Source organism: Melanostigma gelatinosum (assembly GCF_949748355.1).
Source record: "Melanostigma gelatinosum genome assembly, chromosome: 23".
Classification (NCBI taxonomy): Eukaryota; Metazoa; Chordata; class Actinopteri; order Perciformes; family Zoarcidae; genus Melanostigma; species Melanostigma gelatinosum.
The window spans coordinates 7,447,631-7,469,621 of NC_136656.1; the positions used below are offsets into that span (position 1 = coordinate 7,447,631).

At 42.9% G+C, this 21,991-nt stretch overlaps 4 protein-coding genes across 5 annotated transcripts in view; 3 read left to right on the forward strand and 1 right to left on the reverse strand.

Moving 5' to 3' along the window:
- Window positions 1-813: 813 nt before the first annotated feature.
- LOC306796377 (uncharacterized protein) lies at window positions 814-4,084 on the forward strand. The gene is made up of 3 exons (XM_079295262.1): window positions 814-1,088; window positions 1,596-1,907; window positions 3,023-4,084. Exons 1-3 carry the CDS (start codon window positions 957-959, stop codon window positions 3,161-3,163), a joined length of 585 nt encoding a protein of 194 aa, XP_079151388.1. The 5' UTR covers window positions 814-956; the 3' UTR covers window positions 3,164-4,084.
- Window positions 4,085-4,872: 788 nt separating this feature from the next.
- Window positions 4,873-12,375, forward strand: LOC306796423 (uncharacterized protein). Of its 2 annotated transcripts, XM_079295328.1 has the most exons (9): window positions 4,873-4,986; window positions 6,797-6,906; window positions 7,134-7,218; window positions 7,307-7,502; window positions 8,020-9,089; window positions 9,204-10,030; window positions 10,919-11,122; window positions 11,210-11,454; window positions 11,801-12,375. In XM_079295328.1, exons 1-8 carry the CDS (start codon window positions 4,895-4,897, stop codon window positions 11,452-11,454), a joined length of 2,829 nt encoding a protein of 942 aa, XP_079151454.1. In that variant the 5' UTR covers window positions 4,873-4,894; the 3' UTR covers window positions 11,801-12,375. The 2 variants fall into 2 exon arrangements, with proteins under 2 accessions (XP_079151454.1, XP_079151453.1); XM_079295327.1 differs by having other exon boundaries at window positions 11,210-12,375.
- Window positions 12,376-12,496: 121 nt separating this feature from the next.
- Window positions 12,497-16,564, reverse strand: LOC306796248 (butyrophilin-like protein 3). The gene is made up of 9 exons (XM_079295093.1): window positions 16,474-16,564; window positions 16,215-16,280; window positions 14,952-15,317; window positions 14,573-14,857; window positions 14,382-14,471; window positions 14,263-14,298; window positions 14,136-14,159; window positions 14,014-14,052; window positions 12,497-13,916 (listed from the first exon to the last, which is right to left on the reverse strand). Exons 1-9 carry the CDS (start codon window positions 16,475-16,477, stop codon window positions 13,303-13,305), a joined length of 1,524 nt encoding a protein of 507 aa, XP_079151219.1. The 5' UTR covers window positions 16,478-16,564; the 3' UTR covers window positions 12,497-13,302.
- A 1,183-nt stretch (window positions 16,565-17,747) lies between these two features.
- Window positions 17,748-21,991, forward strand: part of mfsd8 (major facilitator superfamily domain containing 8) — a 5,483-nt gene continuing 1,239 nt past the window's right edge. The window contains exons 1-12 of the mRNA XM_079295157.1: window positions 17,748-18,016; window positions 18,252-18,340; window positions 18,785-18,828; window positions 19,229-19,469; window positions 19,650-19,763; window positions 19,910-20,054; window positions 20,205-20,260; window positions 20,602-20,710; window positions 20,859-20,993; window positions 21,086-21,189; window positions 21,572-21,789; window positions 21,928-21,991. The exon at window positions 21,928-21,991 is cut by the window's right edge and continues 1,239 nt beyond it. Of these exons, the coding sequence (XP_079151283.1) occupies window positions 17,958-18,016; window positions 18,252-18,340; window positions 18,785-18,828; window positions 19,229-19,469; window positions 19,650-19,763; window positions 19,910-20,054; window positions 20,205-20,260; window positions 20,602-20,710; window positions 20,859-20,993; window positions 21,086-21,189; window positions 21,572-21,789; window positions 21,928-21,991 (1,378 nt within the window). The 5' untranslated portion in view covers window positions 17,748-17,957. The remainder of the gene's footprint in view (window positions 18,017-18,251; window positions 18,341-18,784; window positions 18,829-19,228; window positions 19,470-19,649; window positions 19,764-19,909; window positions 20,055-20,204; window positions 20,261-20,601; window positions 20,711-20,858; window positions 20,994-21,085; window positions 21,190-21,571; window positions 21,790-21,927) is intronic.

Genomic DNA, 21,991 nt, shown 5'->3' on the forward strand with positions numbered 1-21,991 from the left:
TAAACAAACTGTTTTTTGAAGTTTTTGTCTTTTATTCCCGACACATCCTTGCAACAAGTTGATACAAGTCTAGTTGATTTATGTATAAGGAACATAACGCACTAATTAACATCAATATGATTTAGCTAAATTACTATATCTGTCAACATTTTAATGAAAAGCAGCATTAAAGCACATATGGAAATGTATATTTGACATTTTTTGAATTTTGTAAACATTCTAATAATTGATTTTCCCACACTGATGCCTCATGAATGCACCTAATGAAAAATCTTTATGATATGCCCATCAAATCAAACTTTGAGAAAACATTCTATTATATCTTTTTAATCCAAATTTGTTTCCAACAATGACCAGGGTATTGTCTTTACAAACCATCAAAAAAAAGGGAAATATAATGACCAGACAAAATTATCCATTGACAACAGCTTTCTTGATGTTTACAATTGATTTAGTTTCGTCGAAATTGTAATTTGCAAATGATATCACATTAATTAAATTTAAGAAGGGAATAGTCTGTGCACATTTTGGGAGTCGAATTGGTCAGATATGAATATTTTGTATGGTGGTTTTCCACATTAGCTTACAGTGACTGCGAAACCCCAATAAAGAGAGCGTTGGGTGGGCCACATGGTGACGTTTTTGAGGAGAAAAAAAAGGCAGTACGTCCCCCCCACCTAAAAACGCCCCTGTGGCTTGCGGAACCAATTAAATCCCCTCTCGTTTGCGTGCACGCCAACATGAACGCCGACACAAACACGCTTCGTTGACGCGCGCTTGGGACGAGCTACGGTCCGTGTAGAAACTGCTAAAGTATCCCCAAAAAAAGGGTCCCGCGTGTCCCGAGTTGTTTCGGTGCCAACACTCACGACGTTAGGGGACCGCTTGTTTCTCTTGCTCGGTCTTCCATCCAGCTCTCCGCTAAAGCCACCTTTAAAAACAGGGCTGGAGAGCAAATGGCAGAGCAGGAGGAGCACCAGCAGATAACTGCGCTGGACACACCGGTGCCTGGCCCGTCGCAGACGGAGAGAGCGGTGGCTCTCGCCCGGCTACTGCACCACGAGTGTGCTCGTCTGCTCCAGCTATACGTGAGTTATCTGTTTTAGCACACTCGTTCTGCTTGACTCACTCACACCGAGGCGGTGTGACCCAATCCCGTTAACGGTACGTGTGGCTTCCTAATGCGAGCGTGTTGCTGTACTGAGACAGCTGCCAGCTAAGCTACCTGTCGCAATTGAGTGATGTGTTCTACTTTTACTGCGTGTATACATCAACATTCACCAGTATACTTTTGTGTATTCTTGAAAGGGATGCAGTATAATCGTACTAAAAGCCCCCCCCCCCCCCTCCCCCCGATTTCCCCTGGGGTACCTAATGGAGAGAGTGTATTGGATTTTTTCCATCTGTCATGCTTCTGTGCCTCAGCCTCCCTTTTTAGAACACCTTTTAATTGATCCATATGGCTGTCATTCAGTGTTTAATGTGTAATTGAGCAAAAATAAAATGTGAGGTGCAAGGCCAAGAAGCACCTTGCAGCCGTCTGCTTTGTACTCGGCATCAAGTTGAAGCAAACATCTTTTTCCCCGTCCTTTCAGAAAGAGAAGGAGACCTTCTTGTCGGACCACGCCCCTGGCGCAGGACGCATTGTGTCCCTTTCCCCAGACTCCGAGGAGCCTAGCACGGAGCAGCAGGTGCAGCTGCTGCATTCGGCTCTGCGGCAGTGCCTGGGGCTGATCCACTGTGTCATCCTGAAGGAAGAGGAGGAATGGGGTGAGATGGAGGGCGACTATGAGACCATGAGGAAGAACGTCCGACTCCGGCTGGAGCACTTGCTCAGCAGCACCAAAGTTCTGGTAGAGACAGAGAACGTGACCCTGGAAGTCACCCCAGACCACCAGTGTAATGAGGTACAGTATTTGTTATAGTTAAGTTTGTATTTCTATAGACGCACACACGAAACCACCATGTATGTCGATGTATTTTGGGGAATATTTTCAAATAACGTCTCCACCGAACAGCAGAAGAAAGACTAAACTTTCTCCTGACGCAGAGCATTTTTCTTCGTCTCCCAAGCTTTCTCAAAATAACTGGGTGATTTAATTTGTGAACAACTAACTCCGACTTGTGCATTACACATGTTTAAAAGATGCATATTTTAAAGATTTTTAAAAATCTTACTAAACTGAAGTATTGCGCAGTTTCCACAGTTTTTTTTTTACTGGAACAACAGGAGCAAAAATGCCCCGATTATGTCATCATACAAGGTGTCCAAGGAACCCTGCACCATGAAAGCATCAGCATTGTCTGCCACATGAGTTGCATATATACATTGGCAACATTCAACTCTAAAGAGCCCCCACAGTAGGATATTTCCACGCTACCAGCCCTCAGCCCTGTCCTAGTAACACAACAGTTAAATGTAAAACCTAAACTTAATCCACAGCAAGGGTGTGACTAAACCCTGTATTATATTAATGATACCTCTTATGTGATTATGACTAATGTTGGGAGAAAAGCTTTACATCCTGGACTTAACCTCTTAGATATCCATGGTAAACTTTAGATTGAGTTTAAAGCTGCAACAATCAATATTTTTATATCAACGATGGATTAAATGTTGAATTTGAAAGGTATCCCTCAAAGTGACGAATGCAAAAAGAATGATCACCGAACGCCGCAGGTCCCTGCTGATCATTTTAGCATCTTTCAGCTCATTGTTTTTGATTTGCAACCTTACTGTTTTCAGCACCAAACAGCAGGCAGACAAAGTTAGCAACTAGCTGGCGAACAAAGTGGAGAATTTAGCAGATAAAAGTTAATATCAGACATTAATTTGTCAGATAAACATAACTACAAATGAATGATAATGTTGCTAAAAAAGTTGAAACGTGAAAAACGTAAACAGTGTTTCAGCCTACCAATCTACTCAAAACCTTTTTTTTCTATTTTTTTTTAAATCCGTTTTTACGGTTTCTTGGTTTGATAAAAGGCAGTGGATGTGAACTTGCTTTCTTCTGTGTAGGAAACCGATGGCGCTGGGGGAGTTTTCGGGCTCAAAATGTGGACCTATCGCGTGCTGCTGGAGCTAGTCCACTGGGCTGACCATGCTGCGCAGACCCTCCATGTCTTGCACACAGAGAGGGCAGGAACAGAAGACGTCTGATTTTTCTTGGTTTCAATCCAACGTCATCTATGAATGAATTAACTCAACACTAACAGACACTAACACGAACGAAATTGAATATTGAGCTCTGTCGAATATACTCTGTCAAAACTAGAGGTTATGAAATTGTACTGCTTAACTAAAATCACAACTAAGCTCCTTTTTAACAAAGCCCTGTAGACAGCTTTTCCCAGACGTTGGTATTTCCACAGCAAGTGCTAAAATGACCTCTAGTTTGCCACAGTTGCTATTTTCCTTTGACATCGAAGTGAGTGCAGACTTTTAAGGGTATAAAGTTTGGTTTGTGAAGTGGCCGAGTTAGACTCTCTAAAAATGTATTCTTTTGTATACAATGTGTTATTTATTTTGTTTAAGATGGATTTACTTTTGATGACTTATTAGCTGCTGTTCCTAACACTAGAAAATCTACTAACTGCTAGAATGTAGCCAAAAATACACAACATAAACTGTGACTGATGTGCAGCTGAATCTGTAGCCATTTGCTATTATAATAATAGGTCACTTAGCTTTTCATGTCCCATTTTGTTTACATATCTAGTCTAGATAATTCCATATCAAATTGAAATGCTTGTATTGAGTTTGGTTTTGAACAATCTGTGATGTTCATCAAGTGTCATGTTTGCTGCTCTGGTCACCAAGTTCTCTCCTGATGTTGTACTTGAATATGCTGCTACACTGTTCACAAGTTTTAACTATAAGACCAGTGGTTCTCAAATATTTTCCGTCAAATGCTTCTTTGGAAGGTAAAAAAATAAATAAAGACATACTGTATGAGACTAATCCCTGACGGTAGGATTGTACTTTCTGTAGCCAAATGTATCAAACAGGCCGTTACACAACAACTTTACTGTAGTGTTTAATGCCTGATGCGGCATAATCTCGCTGAGTGAATGAGCTGGGACTCCCAGGCTTGTTATTATGGTGGATTTCTTATTGCCATGCTTTTCTTTTATCTCTGTGATGATTAACTGGATGTGCATTGACGATTAAAACCCACTCTTAACGAGTCGTCTTTGTCACCTTGCCTCTACTTTCCAAACATTTTTTACAACCTTCTGCTGTGTACTACCTAGCTGTATAGGGCAGGTCAAAATAGCTCCACCCAAACCAGCTACTACAGTTAAATGCTATATCACACATTGATGAATTAGTATTAACAATCTATAATTGTTATATGTAAGAATTTATTAGTTGCAGGGGATTTTTCTCTGCAGAATATGTATTAGTAGTAAATTCAAGTACATTTTGTTTATAATTCTTATGTACTTTTACTTGAGTAGGATTTATAATACACAACTTAATTCTGATGAATTATTTTATTGTGGCGCACTTCTGAAATAGGCCATTTTAAAATCACGTTTATAAGCAATTCATAAGAAGAAAAGATATTAAGTGACAAGCTGGTTAAACAGTGTTCAGATCCCAACCAATGTATCAGTGTAGGCTTCACTTCAGTCTGTAACAGGTCTAATTAATTACAAGGCATTGATTTGACTGCACTTCCACGTGAAAGCGTGGAAGTTAAGTTAGCACACCGTATTGAATATCCGCAATTCTATATCTTCAATCAATTTGAATCTTGAGGTTGAAGGTCTTTAGCTTCCTCAGAGGTGGGTGCACCCCATTTGACCAGTAGAACCCCAAAGGATGTTGTGCACATGCGCGTTGGGCAATCTACCGGAGCGCGAGAGGTAGGGGAAGGGAGTCCTAATGGCGGAGAATGTACGGTCGCCTTTTGACTACCGGGAGCCACCGACCCTCGACAGCGACGGGGATGGAAGCAAACCGCCGCCGCCAAGGGGGTGAGTGAGCACAGCAAGCCCCCGGTTTGTCCCCGCGCGCGGTGGTTTTCACTGGGGTTTTGTGAGCAAAACGCAAGAGCCTGAGACGCACGCGCTGCGACCGTGCACGTTTGTTTAGTTAACATCAGAAGCCCTTTTTTCGCGTGCATGAGTCCAGCGTTATAATGGAGAAAACGCAGAGGGGGAAGTGATTTTTCTTTGTTTTCTCGTTGCAGCTGTTATGTCATGCGAGGGTGCGTCTTCCCCTGGCCGCCTCAGCTCGCATGTAATAGCAAGCCTTTTATTTTTGATGTTTTGACGGGACCTAAGTCTCAACGTTAGCTGCTGGAAGCTAACAGGCTAGCTGTGGTTTAGCACTAATGTTAGCTTGCACCCAGCAGGAATCGTCCGCTATGTATCTTACTGGCCAGTGGTGTGTCGGTCTTGTCGATAACCCATGTCATGTCAGATTGTGCAGACTGCAGATCCCGGAACATAATATCCATCAAACCACCTCGTCGCTTCAGTGTTATTGTGCTCTGAACACCGCTTGACTGCTCAGCTGGTGCAGATCATGACTCGTGTCTTGCTTGGCTTTGAGTAAACAAAGTTGCTGACCATGGATAATGCACCTGAAAACAGTTGACTGTCACCAGGTTCAGTGCATTTGGGACGCTATGTTGTGCTAATCAGGTCTCTGTTAATGCATGTGTACAGTCTGACGTGATTGATAAAGGGGTGGGGCCATTTCAATATATAGATAAAAATAAATCTGTGATAACCAAGATAGCTGAAATCAGTTTACACACTAGCTGCCTGTTTATAGTAGATCTGTGTTCCTCAATCATGGTCATCGATCATCACATCAAATCAGGGACTGATTAACGCCTGTATCTACAGGTACACCTAATGGAAACTAGCATTGATGTGGGACTGAAACATATTCTTAAATGATGGCGAGTAAACCGAAGTATGGTGGACAGGCAGCAGAAAGCATTTTAAATGGGTTTGTGATGAACTGTGTGGATTCTTTACTTGAACAAAAGACATATCTGATTAGTGCTTAAATATAAATAATTAATGAAGTTGGATGACAGGAAAATTATCGTCAACTGTTTTTTATTTTGGTAATTTAAAGTCGGTAATTAAGGAAAAATATATGTGCCGTCCAGCTATCAAATTTTTATTTTCAGCATTTCTTTTTTTCTTATCTCTTTTTGCATTATTGTCAACAGCATATTTTGGGATTCTAATGTGTTGATTGGGCAATACAGGCAATTTAAAAATGTCTCTTTCAGCCCTTGGAAATTGTGATGGTATTTTCCACACTATTTTCTGACATTTTACAGGATATATGATGAACAGATTAATGGTCAAATTAATAAACATACTGATCAGTATGAAATTGATAAAACTCTAAAAGGATAATGTAGTTGATGTGTCTCCTATATATGTTTTTCAGGGTCTACTTTTCTTCTACTGTACTTAATATACTGAAACCTGCAATACTTGTAGGCTGTGCAGACATTCACATTGTTCAAATGTCTTTGTTTCGATTGCTTGTGGAAGAACAAAAATGACGCTGTTGACACCACTGCTGCCACCAGCACTCGTTAAGTAGTTTGTAGCCTTATTGCTGTTGTGCATGAGTCACCCACCTAAGAGAAATGTTACGTGAACAGATTCAATTACTGCTTTGCAACAGGTATCACATGCTCTGCTCATTTCGGCTGCCCTCCCTTCGAATATTTACCAGAGGAAAGTCTAGAGCACTGCTATGTCTGAACGTATCATCATGTTTGAGGAAGCGCTGCTATTTCTTTTTTTACAGGAGAGTGTGTGGGAGAAAAAGGAAGGGAACACCTGTGAAGGTGTGTGACCGGGCGTATGTAACAGAAGATGAGGAGGAGGAGAGCATGTCAGAACACAGCTACAGCCCTGGTATATATATATATATATATATATATATATAAGCACACACACACACACATATTTAACCACCTGCCATTTGTTTTTATCCACTCTGGTGCTTATGATAAACAAGTGTACCACGTTGTAATTAGCAGTGTATTGTCGTACAGTACAGTATCTTTCAAATGGTGGTTGTTGCTGGTGGTTTGTGATAAAGCAGTTAAGATGTGCTGGATTTAAAGAGTCCTCTCTCCCAGGTGATGGCCAGTACCCAGAGGGTGCAGAAGACCGCCTCCCTCCACCTGGCAGTCCCTACTACATGCCCGATCCCACTCAGCTCTGGTATGGAGGACCCTCGCTATAGTAACTGTGCTTAGATATTTTTCTAGGTTGGGGAGCCATATTGCTAATGTCACTTTATGTTTTCCAGTGTGCCAGAGCTGGGGGATGAGGGAGCGAGTGGTGTTCGTGGACCTGTCCTCTTTCATCCACCACCCAACTGCCGGATCAGAGAAGTCCACTGTGGGACCCAGGTGCGGTTAGTTGTCATAGCAATCCGAGACATCGCCAAAGGGGAGGAGATCACAGTGGACTACAGCCTGACGGACTGGGGAGAGAATGCAATGGTGAGATACTAGCTGGTGATGTTAAATATTTTTCAGGTTGCTAAAAATCCCATCAAAAGACTAAATTTCCAGAGTCTGATGTAGCTTATCCCCTCTGTGCCATAAAGCACAATTGTTGTCCAAAAACTATTTAACACATCAATAAGCCAGACGGTTGCACCGTGTGACATGTTCCTTCATTAACATGAACACTCATTTGAGTTGAGACATTTTCCTGCTGCCTTAAATTCTCACACACCCAAAAATCACAGGCATAAATTGTCCCGCGCAAATGCACTGTTTCCTCATGAAACTATATATTTGGGCTTTTTAAAAAGTTATTATTTTCGGGATATAGTATGCCTTTAACGACAGTTGAAAGATGACAGGAAAAAAAGGAGAGAGAGAGCGATGCATTATCCAGACATGAACCGGGGACATTGTAGCCCTAATCCTAATCAAAGACTGTAAATCCTGTGGATAATAGCTACATGTTGAGCTAATTTGGTTTGTTTTCATTTGAAATGTGTCTGACCAGGAGGAAGAGGCTGGCCCCCACCCACTGTCCCTCTCTGTTTCTGATTACCTTACCCCTTCCTGGTCATTATCACCCTCATCCTCCCCACTCACCCACTCTGAGCCCAGTGACTCGGACCGTGAGGAGGACGAAGAGGAGGAAGATGATGATGATGACGATGACGAAGAAGAGGAAATTGAGGAAATAAGGGGCCGAATGCTTCGTCGACGCAAGAAGCGCAAGCTGCCCACAACGGTCGAGTCGGAGAAGAAAAGCGCGCCCACCTCCTCCAGAGGCCCTGGGCACCCCTGCTCATCCTTTTCCCACCCAGCACCTGTCACAACCCCTGCCAGATCCCAGTCCCAGCCCCCGGTCAGCGCCCTGGCACCCCCGACCACCAACATCAACAACAATATTAACATAAACATTGGAAGCTCCCCGGGTGCCACAGTGAGCCGGCGGCAGCACTGCGCATACTGCGGCCGCCACTATCGCTCTCTGGCACGCCACCTGGAGAAGCACCACGCCAACCAGCCCGACGTTAGAACAGCCATGGAGCTGGCACAACTGCACAGCTCTTCAAATGGCAGCGCCTCACACCCTCACCCCTCATCGTCCTCCGCCTCGGCCACTCACAGTCATTCCTTTGCTGTCCCTCAGCCCTCGGCCCCCAACCCCGCTCCCGCTCCCCCTCCCCTCTTCTCCAGGGAGAGGGAATCGCCAGCTACACACTCGAGCACGGGCGGCGTCTCCTTCTCCCTGTCGCTTTCGCCGCCTTCCTCTACTCAGCCTGCGGCCACCAAGAAGGCGCCCAGCTTACCGCTGCCCACCTCAAAACGTCACGCGCCCCCGCTGGTGTCACCAGTTAAGAGTCCATCACCACCTCTCCCGTCTACTCCCAGAAGGGGTCGGAGGATGAAGAGAGAAAAGTATGAAGAGCAGCAAAAGGTGGAGGTGGAGAGCTCGAGAAGTCAAGAGGAGCTGGTTCCACCTCCTACTCCAGAACCAGACATAGATCCAAACGAAGATCTGGAGCTGAGTGGAGAAGGAGAAGAAGACGCACCAGAGGAGAAGAATGGAGAGATTGTAAGGTATCGTTGGAATATTATGACCAATTAGATATTTATTGTTCAGGGTTTTTGGGTTGTGTTTTGTGGTTTCAACTGCTTTTTAAACATGTTTTTTTCCCCCTCTGTCTTTTCCAGCACACAGAGGCATCACATCTCTCCACTGCTCTCTTCCCTCTCCTGTTTGGTCCTCTACCTCCGCCACCAGCAGCACTCCTCTTTCCTTTCTCTCACCCGTTCTCCTCACTCTGCGGAGTCCTGGCGCCTGCTCTGCCATTCCAGCCTGTCCCTGCTCATCCTCTACAACCGCCACAGGGAATGTGAGGTGGCCAAACTCACTGTCCAGGACTACCACAACCGTATCACTCCTCCGGCCAGCTCCAGCAACAGCTCCAGCAACAGCTCCAGCAACAGCAGCGCCTCCTCTGGCATGGAAGCCCTCCTGTCCCCCTTCGAACGCCACGTCCTCTGTACCCTTCCGCGGGCTAGCGTTTTGGGCAAGCGTGGTCGCATCCAGCCGCTTATTCTCCCGCCACACTGTGAGTCCTGCCTGGACCTACTCCTTCAAACCAGCCCCAATGTGGGCGTGGACCCAGAGAGCCCATATGTCTTCTCTCGGCCCTACCACTCACCTGCCACACCGCTCCGGGGCACGGACCTTCTGAGAAACCTGGCGCGATCCAGCGGGGCTAAAAACCCCGGAGCACTGACGGCGACGCGTGTACGGCGGCAGGTAGCGATACTTACTCAACTGCTACTATTAGATGAGGGCGAGGGCCAGCATGGCGCCACCAAACAGCTGGAGGAATTCCTTGAACGAGAGTACCATGTGACCCAGAACTGCTCCACTATCATACGGGATCCAGCACTGATGGGTCGTGTGGGTCGTGTTGTGCTTTATGGAGAGAAGGAGGGCGTGCTGTTCCGAGGGATGAGCCTGCAGCACATCTGCCTCGAGTTGGATGGTAAAGAGTTACATCATGTATTATCTGTCTTCAGGTAAAACGCTGAACTGACTTTGGGCCCATCAGCAGGTATTTCAGGCATGCGATGTTTAATTTAATGCAGGTTCTGCTGCCAAGAACCTTTTTTAAAGGATGAACTCCCACCGTGAAAAATGATGTAGTAATAATAATGCAATGCGTCAACATAACAGTGTTCATTTTAACAGATTATTTCTGATGTGGAACTGTTGATGGACTCTGCGAGGAATGTCAGCTTTTTAAAACATAAATATATAAACGTGGAACAGATATGATATGCATCACACTAACACTTCCACACTGAAGAAGTAATGGGTCCAATGCATCTTTTTTATATCCACGTCTGACGCTACAAAGTATGACGGCTAGTTTGGCGTTCACGGCGTGCAGAAGCACCACTTCAGATCTATTGATGTTTCTTTTAATAATTCTTTTTTTTAAGTCCGGCGCTCAACCTTCGTCAAACTTTCGTGTGCACACGGCCCTGCAGTCTCACGCCCTTTTATGGGGGTTTGCAGGGCTGAACGGGTTTAACTCACACATTCCTTCAATTTACAAATGCAATGACGTTCATCATTGGCGATCCGTACAATTTTGCGTTTTAAGAACACGTGAATCTGATGATCATTTTTAGGACCTTTCTTAAGAATAGATTTACGAAAAAAATGTAGGATGATACAAAGAATCTGCCAGAGGTTCTGTTGGGTTAAGAGGTAGATTTTACTAGTATCCACCACTTCATTAACAAACATTTTTACAGCACTTTTTGCAGTTACAGCACTGCAGTTGATCCCCTTTCTTGAAATATTAAGCTGTATGTTAGTCATTTGATTTGAGTTAACTACCCTCCATTTCATCTCTGTCCCACAGTATTGTCTGGCAACTCAGCTGACTCCTTCTCAGAAGAGTCCGAGGCAGAGGAAGAGAAAGAGGACGTAAAGGAGAAAGCTGAGGTGATGGTGAAGAAGAAAGGACCAGGGCGACCGCCACGGAAGAAGAGGGCACCCATTCCCGCTCCAGTCAGCCCCTCAATAGCCAATGTTCATAAGAGAAGATGCATTCCACCCAAATCAGGTAATCTGCCAATATCGGTCTAGGACCTCCCGAACTTCAGTCACTTCCTTATTAACCCGATCCTATGCATTGTCCTCTATCTCACAGGGAAGCGTGGTGTACTTAAGCGCCCGTGGTCAGAGGCTGAGCGCGTAGCAGTGGAGACTCACCTAAAGAGGAACCTCATGGAGCTGCGAGTCCCCGCCAAGGCGGACTGTGAGCGCTGCCTCGAACTCTGCCCTCTGCTGGTGAGCAACCAGCGAGACTGGAGGTCGATCAAGTTTTACGTTCACAACCGCATCCAGCTGCTGAAGAAGCAGGGGAGGAGGGAAAGCGCCGCCTTGGTCTGCTAGGTGAAAACAAAGACACGGCACAGGACACGTACCATAATGTATAAACCACCAGCAATCATAATGGAGACAAAAGGTGGAGTGCAGCTTCTCTTTTTGGGTGGCGTACCTGAAGTTAGGTGCATGCAATGTCTCATCACCCCGGTCATGAGTTGTGTAGTAATGAGTTGCTCCAGTTAAGGATCATTCATACTCTGTATGGAGGATGCCCGCTGTCTGTTCAAGATGTACTTTAAAGCTGTTGGACAAGATGTACGCAAAAATGTGAATATGAGTTCAAAACACAGTGAATGCTTTGGTTTTTCTTTGTGTTAAAGATTTATTTTTTATGTCGTCCTTCATGAAATAGTTGATAGTGGAGAACAGCGGGAGACGTAGAAGAGAGAGAGAGAGAGAAGGTGACATGCAACAAATGTCCCTGCAGTGAAGTCGATCCACAGGGTTGCGGTAGGTGCTTTAGACCACCAGGACACTCTGCAGCAAATAATCCTTGGTCTAGCGTTTGCTTCCACTGAAGGCTGATGACCAAACATGAATGTGTAAAGCTTTGGAAGAAGAAACCAATGGTTCTGATCTTTTAAAAATCACCACAGATGGACGAAGTATGAACTTGTATAGTTTGTGTTTGATATTGACTGACGTCGTGCCCCCAAACCCATGGCGCCCAATTGACGAGCGTATTTAAAAAGTATTCTTCATCGTCTCGGACCATTATGCACCTGTGAAGTGGTTCTTGCATACCTCTTCTACCATGGTCGTAGTCGGGCTACTCTGTCTCAAGGCACACCTACTTGAATTTATTGTGTGTCCGAATAATTTCAGAATCAATTTATGGTATTATCCATAATGTAAATACTTCTTAATCTATGAAAAAATATACAGTAGTGATGGCAAAGTATTGTGTTATGGTGTATATACTGTAAATACTACCTGTACTTATTAAAGTGTATGACATTTTGCTGTGTTTTCTTAAACTGGATTGTAAAGTGAGTTGTGGATGTAGAGTGAAACAAAGGAAATAGAAATAACAGACAAATACAAGATCACAGATTGATTCAATTTTATTCAAAAAGCTGAGTACGCACACACACATTGTAAAATAATTATACATTTTAACATCAATTATTACAGAATAAAAAGTATGTTAAACTCCATTTAGTGCCAGAGTTGGGTTATTGTTAGCTTTTGTATGTCAGTTTGCGGCCAGGGTCTCCACTATTAATGCTACCTTATTAGATCCTTCCCAGTCCTTCCTTCTCTGTCCACCCCCCCCCCCCCCTCTTTTTTATTTTAAAGAACCTATGGGGACAAAGAGGAGCAGCCAACATACACCGCCTCTTTCCAGTCTCACCCAAATCCAGGTTCCGAGGTCCAGTTGACCGCTCCGTCCTGGCTCAACCAATCAACCTGATGTGCCACTGTGTCGCTCCACTCTCGCCCTCCACAGGTAATTTAAATCAGTTTACCAGCGCTTTTGAGTCTGGCTTGTAGACTCACCTCTGCAATATTTCTGTTTGTAGTGTGTGTTTACTGAATGGTTACATGACCAAAATCCCCCAAAAGGCAAGAGAATATGTAGTTGTGAATCACGTAAATAACTAAGTCATAAAGTGTACTTAAATTAAATAAAGACGAGTCACACAGCACAAGCAATAATAACTTCATAAATGATTGTAATTTGTGTATCAATGAAAACAGATTAAATGTCAGTGTATATTTACTAATGTGTATAAATGCACAATAGGATAAGTTTTTTTTAAATCACTTAACAGACAGTGAACATAAAAAATATAGAAAATAAAATGCTGCTCAATCTATCAGATTTCACCTGCTTCCTTACAACAGTTGATATTAAGATCTCTCTTGTGCCGTTGATTCTACAGAGTTCCCCATGTCACTAGACTGACCCGGTTCTTCCCTCTGTAATATCTCCATCGCTGCTGTGTCACCTTTACCAGGATTGAAAAATGGAAAAATGACCGCTGGGAATGTAGCTGTTAAACTGCCAATGAGACGCTCATCTTCCACATTGTAAAAGGAAAGCTCTCCGCTGTCGTAATTCAGAAACACACCGACCGTCTGGGGTCTGGAGTAGACGGGCAGTAAAACGTTTGGCTCTGTGCTAAACTGAAAGCTATCAGTTTTGTCAGTGTTAGGGTTCGGGTTCGGGTTAGAGGACAGAAACCAGAAACCATTAGATGCAGTTGGCGAAAAATCGACCTCCTCAGGAATGACAGTTGCACTTGTAACTCCTACCCACCAGGACTTTTTGAGACCTACTTTAGGATATGTTGTCCCCAAAGAAACCTCCCAGTAGTGTTGTCCAGAAGAGAAGCCACGTGTTCCTTTGATAGCTGTGATACAGGTAACCTTATGTCCATCGGGAAAGACACACGGGGCGTCTCTCAGTTTACTCTCCTTGATTGTGAGATACGGATGTTCCGTCTTATCAAGTGTGACATTCACTGAAAATTAAAAACATTAAACAAACCAATCAGAAAAGGTCGGATTAGAGAAACTTGGCACACAATTGTTAATTCAAATGAATGATTAAGTGGTTACCATAGCACTTATTAGCTGCTGATAGACTTGCTGCTGATTCTGTAAAGGTACAATAATTACAGGATGCAGCTTTTGTGTCAGTGTTTTGCTTTGACTTGAATAGTGACCATGTTACTTCTTACCTTTTGGTAAAAGGGTATGATTCTCTAGGGAAGAAAATACAAATAAAAAAGTTAACCCTTTAGGTTCCGTTATTTTATCAACTTTCTCTGAAATGTTGTGTAAGCGAGTGACTCTGGTTGTTCTTACCTTCAGCTCGGTCGTTATTTGATTTGGCTTTTTTCCCTGAAACACGGAACATTTTCAGGATTTCTTATAAAATATATATATTTATTACATCACATGTCTCCAGAAAGTCAAACAATTACCTCTCCGTTTGAAGTACAGCACTCCAAGTAACACTATGGCTGTGAGGAGCAAAGCAAAAAGCACCCATCCAGCTGCTGAGCATCCCGATTCTAAATGAAAAGCAAGAAATGTGTTTTTATGTGTTGTATCTGAGCGAAGAAACATTTTTTTTTATTGTTGCACACATGCAAATAATTGTTACCCTATTTACCAGTTTGAGGCGAGTTTTCCAGGCGCACTCTTGCCTCTTTTGGCTGCTCATCAGAGATGCCTACTGAGCAAGAAACCTCAGTGGAGCTGGAGACAAGAAGCCAACTGTGGACTGACTGAAGACCAGACGAGTCTTTGCTGTACTTCAGACTTTTTGGTTTAAGAACCTGCTTTTGAGCCGACCAGCTCAGATTAGGCTCTGGATACCAGCCTTCAGACTCGCAGCTCATGTTCACCGTGTTATCTTCTTTCCACACTGCTGACAGGAGCGGGGGGGTTCCCATTTCTAGGAAGGAGGAGGACGATAGAAAAACATTTATTGTTAAGCTGAAAGGAAGATTGTGAAATTTAAATAATCCCTTGGTTTTGAATGTACTCACCTGTCACAATGAGACGGACACTTGCACTGTCATAACCTTGTTCACTGCTGACGTAACAAGTGTAATCTCCTGCATCCTCAACCGTGGCTTTTTCTAGCTTCAGGCTCACATCACCTGCCGTCAGCCCAACAGACGCTGCATCCTTTAAGCCAAACGAGACTCGGCCCACATACGAAGCTTCCTGGGATGCATTCTCAAACTTCTTTGCCAGGTAATGCATGACCGGGGAGTCGTAGTGACCACGATACCAAGATACCTCCAAACCATCTGCACTTTGTGGTGGATTGAGCCAGCATGGTAATGTGGTTGTTTGGCCGCGTTGCACTCTGACAGGGGTCCTGATTAAAACCTCAAGGCTGCCTGAAACTTAAATGTTAGTTACTGTAAGTCACTCTGGGTTTTGTTAATATTTAAGATAGGTGCCACCTATAAATTACTTTTATAGTGTTTAATCCAGCATGTTTATACTTGATTATAAATCGTGTTATGAGTACATATAGCTCCTAATTGCGAAAAAAAGACGATGGGGTTTAAATGAAATATAAAAGCAGTTTAAAGGTTTAGCACACAAATGACACTAAAATGTGAATGAATTGAATAGAATAGAAATGTACTTTATTCATCCCCAAGGGGAAATTTGTCTGTGGCAGCAGCAAACAGGGTTACACAATAAAATAAAATATTGGGTATGGAAAATGCACACTATATATAATAAAATAACAGCAGGACCTATTCAATTTAAGAAACAAAGTAATAAAAATGAACTACGAGATCACCAACAGCAGCAACAACAGTGTATCAGTGTTACAGTCTTGTGTTTGACTTGGCCAGAGGTGATTTTATTGTACAGTGATATTGCAGAGGGCAGGAATGTTCTCCTGTATCTGTCCTTGTGACAGCAGAGCTGAATCAGTCTGTTGGAGAAAGTGCTCCGCTGTCCCTGCAGGAGGTGGTGGAGAGGGTGATCCGGGTTATCCAATATGGATAATAGTTTCTTCAGTGTCCTCTCCACCACCTCTTCCAGAAAGTATTGTTTGCAGCCAATGATGGAGCCGGCCTTCTTAACCAGTTGGAAATATTAAAATTATTATAATATAATATATTTTATATTATATTATTATACAATTATAATTATATTTTATAAAAATTGGAATAAACAGTGATCAGATACATACAAAGGTAACAATGGAGAGTCATGCGTTGTAGAACACAATGATAAGGAAAATAACATGAATACAAATAGCGTAGAGACAAGGGACTTACCAGGGGCAGCGCCACACAATGGTGCACCAAGAGCAGCCACAAGGCACATGTGGATCATCAGTGCACCTATAAAATAGGATGAATACAAATGATGACAGGCTATCTGCATGAAAACAACCGTAATATCAGGAAGTCGAAAGGTATCCACACCTCTCCACAATACACAATCGGGCTAAAATCAATACAGATGTAATAACAGCAACTGAATAAAAGCAGAGGAATATTTTGCGATTGCTAAACTGTCCAACTCGCCGCTTACCCATTGTGCTGTTGTAACTCCAGGGAGAAATATCCTTCACGCTACTCCTGGTAGAATATCCTTAAATAGAAAATTCAGAAGGAATACAAATTCAGAGGATTTGAACTCGGTCTAGTCTTTTTAGTGTAATGTCGTCGTGAAGGTCGTGAAGGGTTGGGGGGAAAAACGCTCTCCAACACGTTGTGTCCTTATCCAGAGATTTAATTTCACTTTCACTTACTAACGGAAACAGGCGGGGGTTAGGGAGTGAGATGGCGGTCAACTACTCTGTTGTGAACACTTTCATTTACAGTAAATGCTCTCCCATGAAATCGCGGGGAATGTTTGTCGGGTCTTAAATGCATGTGCAGTCTTCCACTTGTTCGTCAGAGGCGTAAGGCCTAACTTCTCCTGACAAAATTATTAAACGCATGAATAAATGTGTGGAACATCATATAACAAATACAAAGAAAAACATTTTAAAAACACATAAATTGTGAAATAATTGAAGCAAAAAGCGTAAAATTATAATAAAGGATGTTTTTGGAGAAAAATAAAACAAAAGATAAATTCCTTTCAAAATGTTATTTGAAATGTCATTGTCAGGGTTCATTGTAACTTTGATGATCCTCTGACTTTTCCTCTAACGCCATGATCGAGTCAAAATGATACATCCAAATTGGTGTATGACTATAAAACCATGGAAATATGTATAAAAATAACTATTGACATTCCCATCAGCTAAAGCTTTACTCCCTGTTTGGTGCTGATAAGCAAATGACAAAAATATGGCAAATATTGTAAATTCTCACGTGAGAGCGCTGCCTCGAGATCAGCAATAGGTAAACAGAAGGGACCGGATGTTATGCGGTGTCGGCTTCAAAATAAAGGCGTATAGTTGGTCTCTGTTAAAAAATCGACCGGTAGGTCTTGACTGTTCTTTATTTACATTGATAATCGTACTCGAATTATTTGGCTCAACAGCCCGTTATGTAAAGACAAAATAATAGTTGGATTTAATTTCAATTCACTTCATTTTTCTACGTTTAACCGGAAGAAGTCATTTTAATTCAGTTTGACTGGTGGTGTGGTCAAGATTAACGCTCGTTCTGGTTAAAAGGGCTTTTTTACATTTTATTTTTATTTATAATAACAATATTATGTGTTTAAATGACAAATGTCATAGTCATGATCTTACACACTCCGGTACAGTAGGTGGCGGTATTCACCTTAAAAGTTAGTTTGTTGTCCACCAATAAACTAGTTAATAAGAAGAAGCTTATGTGTGGCGTACTATCGTCTATTCACTTCACCGTCGATTGGAAACTACTTCACTTAATAGTATTTTGTGGCATTAGTATGTTAACGTAACGTATGTAAGAATGTACAATTTTAGTCTGAGCTCGGAAGAGTTGTAGTTAGCGTTAGCAGTGTAGCTAGTTCACTTACTCTCGGCTACATGGAGACTTAGCACAAGTTCTGCGTTGTTTACATTTTTTGCAAACATGGCTCAATTTATTGACTCTGACGAGTCAACTCCATTGCTCAGTGATGATTCGAACAGGTGAGTGCAGAGTTCAATGGCCATTGACTCGACCCCTGAGCCAGTAGCCACTGTTACCTCAGGGAAGTGGGGGTAACGTTTCAACAGGGCGCTTTAGTGCATTGTTTACAAAACCGACTGCGGAAGCACTAGTATTACCAACGCTACTCTAGAAGTGAACCATGCATTATGTAAACCATTTCAGTTTCCGTGTTGACTCTAAATCACATGCGCTGTCTTTTCCTCTTGTGTACAGTGATGACTCTCAGCCTCATGATGAAGAGTACAAGAGTCGATGGAGGTCTATCCGAGTTATGTACTTCACCATGTTTCTCAGCAGTGTAGGTGAGCATGCCCACGACTTTAGAAGTAGAAAGCCCATTGCAGAGACACTACACTCGGGGTTTCAGCCATTTGTATGGGCAAAGGGCCTCCTCCATGCACAGGTGGGGGGAAATGATAACGGAAATTGTCCTGTAACTTGGAGAGACTGTATCAATAGTGCTCAGTTATTGTCATTCCGTAGCACAAGATTCCAAAACAAAATGAAATTGTAGCCCAGTTAATTTGTGCTCCACAAGAAAAACACGACAACAACGGTAGTGCATTTTTCTGAATTCACATCAGGAGTAATGTAAACGACAGCAACACTTGTGGATATGTACTGTCTCTATGAATACGATGCATCTCTATGTTTGCCTGGCTTGTGTTTAGTGTGATATGATTCATAACACAATGTGTAGGATCTTTGACAGGGAGGAATCATCTAAGTTTCATGTGCTCTTTCAGGTTTCACTCTTGTCATCACATCACTGTGGCCCTATTTACAAAAGGTATGTTCTGTATGGTTCACCATTTTCTTTGTAAAAGACTGTTGACCGGTTCTGCTGATGTCATGAATACAATTGAAGGCACTTTGTTTATTTTTCCATTCGAAGGCAAGTCTCGGCAGGATAAAGAGGAAGTGAAAGAAGCTACAAAGAACATTTTGGGGACTTGGTTTTAGATTAGGGTTAAGTACTGCACTGGACCTGTGCGGTAGTGAAACTTTGTAGAAAGCAAATCTAAATACCATGTCAAATACTAGGTTTTTTCTAGTTATGAGTCAAACCTAACTGCATGCATCAGTAATGGGACTCCCACTCATCTGTCTGCATTGTAGCACTGCCCTCAAACCGTCATACTGCAGGGTATTCTGTAGAACGTGCTCATGATTCCACTTGTTCCTTACAGATCGATGACAGTACCAATGCCACCTTCTTGGGATGGGTGGTGGCGGCCTACAGTCTCGGTCAGATGTTAGCCTCACCCATTTTTGGCCTTTGGTCCAATTACCGGCCACACAGGGAGCCACTGGTGTGTTCCATCATCATCAACCTGTCCGCCAATATCTACTACGCCTACGCATACCTGCCCAGAACCAATAACAAGTTCCATGTGCTCATTTCCAGAGCCTTTGTGGGCTTTGGAGCAGGTAATTTGTGCAGGCCAGTTTCACAATTGTTTTATAATGCCTGTAAATAACTATCCTTTTCATTTAATGCCATGGATTTGCTCATAAAATGTACATATGGCTCCGCTCTACCATATAATATTGTCATCCGTGTCACAAAACTAACTTGCTGATGTTCGCTTTGGTCTTTTTTTATGTCAGGTAATGTTGCTGTGGTGAGGTCCTATGTTGCTGGAGCTACTTCACTGAAGGAGAGGACCAGTGCCATGGCAAACATGAGTGCCTGTCAGGCTCTGGGTTTCATCCTGGGACCAGGTAAAGATGGCTGTATTTTGTTGATATTATGTAAAGCATGCCAGTGTAGCGCAAATGATGCTAGCCTAGTGAATGCTGGGGGGGGGGGGGGGGGGGGACAACAAGCAAGTCTTTGGTTTGTATGTTTTAACACTTGCATATGTCAGCTCTGCAGGCCTGCCTATCATTCATCGGTGAGCATGGTGTCACGGTAAAGGCCATAGACCTGCAGCTCAACATGTACACTGCTCCTGCTTTACTAGCCACCGTCTTCTGCTTCATCAACATCCTGCTGGTTGTTTTGGTGCTGAGGTAAAGATTTATTTGCATATATATAGATATATATCTATATACATATAGATATATATCTACATATATGCTTTTGTCAGTTCATTGTATAGTATTGAGTTTGTCAATGTTATTTTAGAGTGGCTAAGATGTCTGTTGGATACTTGTCAACAGAGCTCACCGTGTTGATGAGTGCGGACGTATTCGAGCCATCAACTACACATCGGAAGGTATGTATTGTCCTACTCCTTTTTTTTTTTTTATCCCAAATTTTGATTAATGTGGTGATATAGAGAACAGAAAAAGAAGAAGTTTGCAGCAGAGGCCCAGTTAAGAGATCTATAGAAGTGATCATAACTTTAGTGGACAATGTTTGACATTACCAGAAAAGAAAGCATGTCACAAGGCAGCCCTAGTCCAGGCCTGCTCTATTAGTACCACTGAGAAATATATTTATATATATATGTATTATAAGATAATACATTTACTGCTAAATGTCTAGTTGTCGTTGCAGGATATTGGTCTTTGCTATTTGGTTCATGCTTTTGTTATCTTCTCTCCTTTCCTGTAGATGGAGATGACATTAGTGAAGAGACTGAGGGGACCATTGATAAGATCGCAGTCCTGACTTCCAACGCTCTCTTCTTCGTCGTCATGTTCATCTTTGCGGTCTATGAGACGTATGTATTCCATTACAGTCTACTGAGGCAGACAAGTTAGAATACAACAAAGACACGTATTGCTACTTTTCGCCTGCCTCTTCATACTCTGTTGTATAACGTTTTCTAAATCTGACTCTAGGTTGTTTTTTTAAAAATCATTTTTCAGGATTGCCACCCCTTTGTCCATGGACATGTTCGCTTGGACAAGGAAAGAAGCTGTGTTGTACAATGGCATCATCATCTGCTGCATTGGATTACAATCCGTGTTGGTGTTTCTAGCTGTAAAAGTGGCATCTGAAAGGTACCCTTCTTCATACATGTATGGATTAGATCAAAATATATTTCAGCGTCAAACTTTCTCCTCGATTAACCAAATTCCTTATTTTCTTTCAGGGTCGGGGATCGTCCTGTGTTTCTCGCAGGCTTGGCCATTATATTCTGTGGTTTCTTTATTCTGCTTCCATGGGGGAATCATTACCCGAAAATCCAGTGGGCAGGTATGCACTGTTCAGTTTCCTCTGTTGAGTAATTAATAGCTGCAGAATGATTTGCCTTTTGGCTCGGTTTGCTGATTTCTCTTGATTAAAATAATACTCTTTGGCGTCTCTGCTTTGAGTGTGGGGACCATTAGTATATTGGTGTTTAGTGTTGCCAATTCTTGGGGCGGCAAGAATACAGCTGAGTTACACTGGATGACTTGGAAATGCCCACCGGGCTGCATGGGTTGCTCGTTGGTGTGGATATGAGTGTGACTGGTTCTCTCTCTCTCTCTATGTGTCATCAATGCTCCGCGACCCTGAACAGGATAAGCGGTTAAAGAAAGATAATGGACTCAGTCTGGCTGAGAATTCATGTTCTGTTTTTCCTTTCAAAATACAGACCTCAAAAACAACTCTTTGGTCAGTCAGATGTCTAAAGCCTCCAACAGCTCTATAGAGCCAACAGGCTGCCCATATGAACAGACCTGGTGCCAGTACACTCCTGCCATCCATCTGGCCCAGTACATCTCATCCAACATCCTCATCGGGGTGGGATATCCAGCCTGCAACGTGATGTCGTACACACTGTATTCCAAAATCCTAGGACCCAAACCTCAGGTGAGAGGACTGTGTTGCTTTAACAAGTTCAAATAATTAGGGTGCTTTTAAACCACTTTGAGTGTGCCCATACATTTCTCTATATTGTACATCTTTTGAGAACCCAGAGTGTGGATGTTTTCTGTTGTTTGTGTGCAGGGTGTGTACATGGGCTGGTTGACAGCCTCAGGGAGTGGGGCGCGGACGGTGGCCCCAGTCTTTG

Coding starts and splice junctions, on each gene's coding strand:
- LOC306796377 (XM_079295262.1), top strand. CDS start 957: ATGGCAGAGCAGGAGGAGCACCAGCAGATAACTGCGCTGGACACACCG. Junction 1,089..1,595: donor CTCGTCTGCTCCAGCTATAC/GTGAGTTATCTG, acceptor CCGTCCTTTCAG/AAAGAGAAGGAGACCTTCTT. Junction 1,908..3,022: donor CAGACCACCAGTGTAATGAG/GTACAGTATTTG, acceptor TCTTCTGTGTAG/GAAACCGATGGCGCTGGGGG.
- LOC306796423 (XM_079295327.1), top strand. CDS start 4,895: ATGGCGGAGAATGTACGGTCGCCTTTTGACTACCGGGAGCCACCGACC. Junction 4,987..6,796: donor AAACCGCCGCCGCCAAGGGG/GTGAGTGAGCAC, acceptor CTTTTTTTACAG/GAGAGTGTGTGGGAGAAAAA. Junction 7,219..7,306: donor CCCGATCCCACTCAGCTCTG/GTATGGAGGACC, acceptor TATGTTTTCCAG/TGTGCCAGAGCTGGGGGATG.
- LOC306796248 (XM_079295093.1), bottom strand. Junction 15,318..16,214: donor ATTGTGTGGCGCTGCCCCTG/GTAAGTCCCTTG, acceptor CTAACATTTAAG/TTTCAGGCAGCCTTGAGGTT. Junction 14,299..14,381: donor GCTGTACTTCAAACGGAGAG/GTAATTGTTTGA, acceptor TCCGTGTTTCAG/GGAAAAAAGCCAAATCAAAT.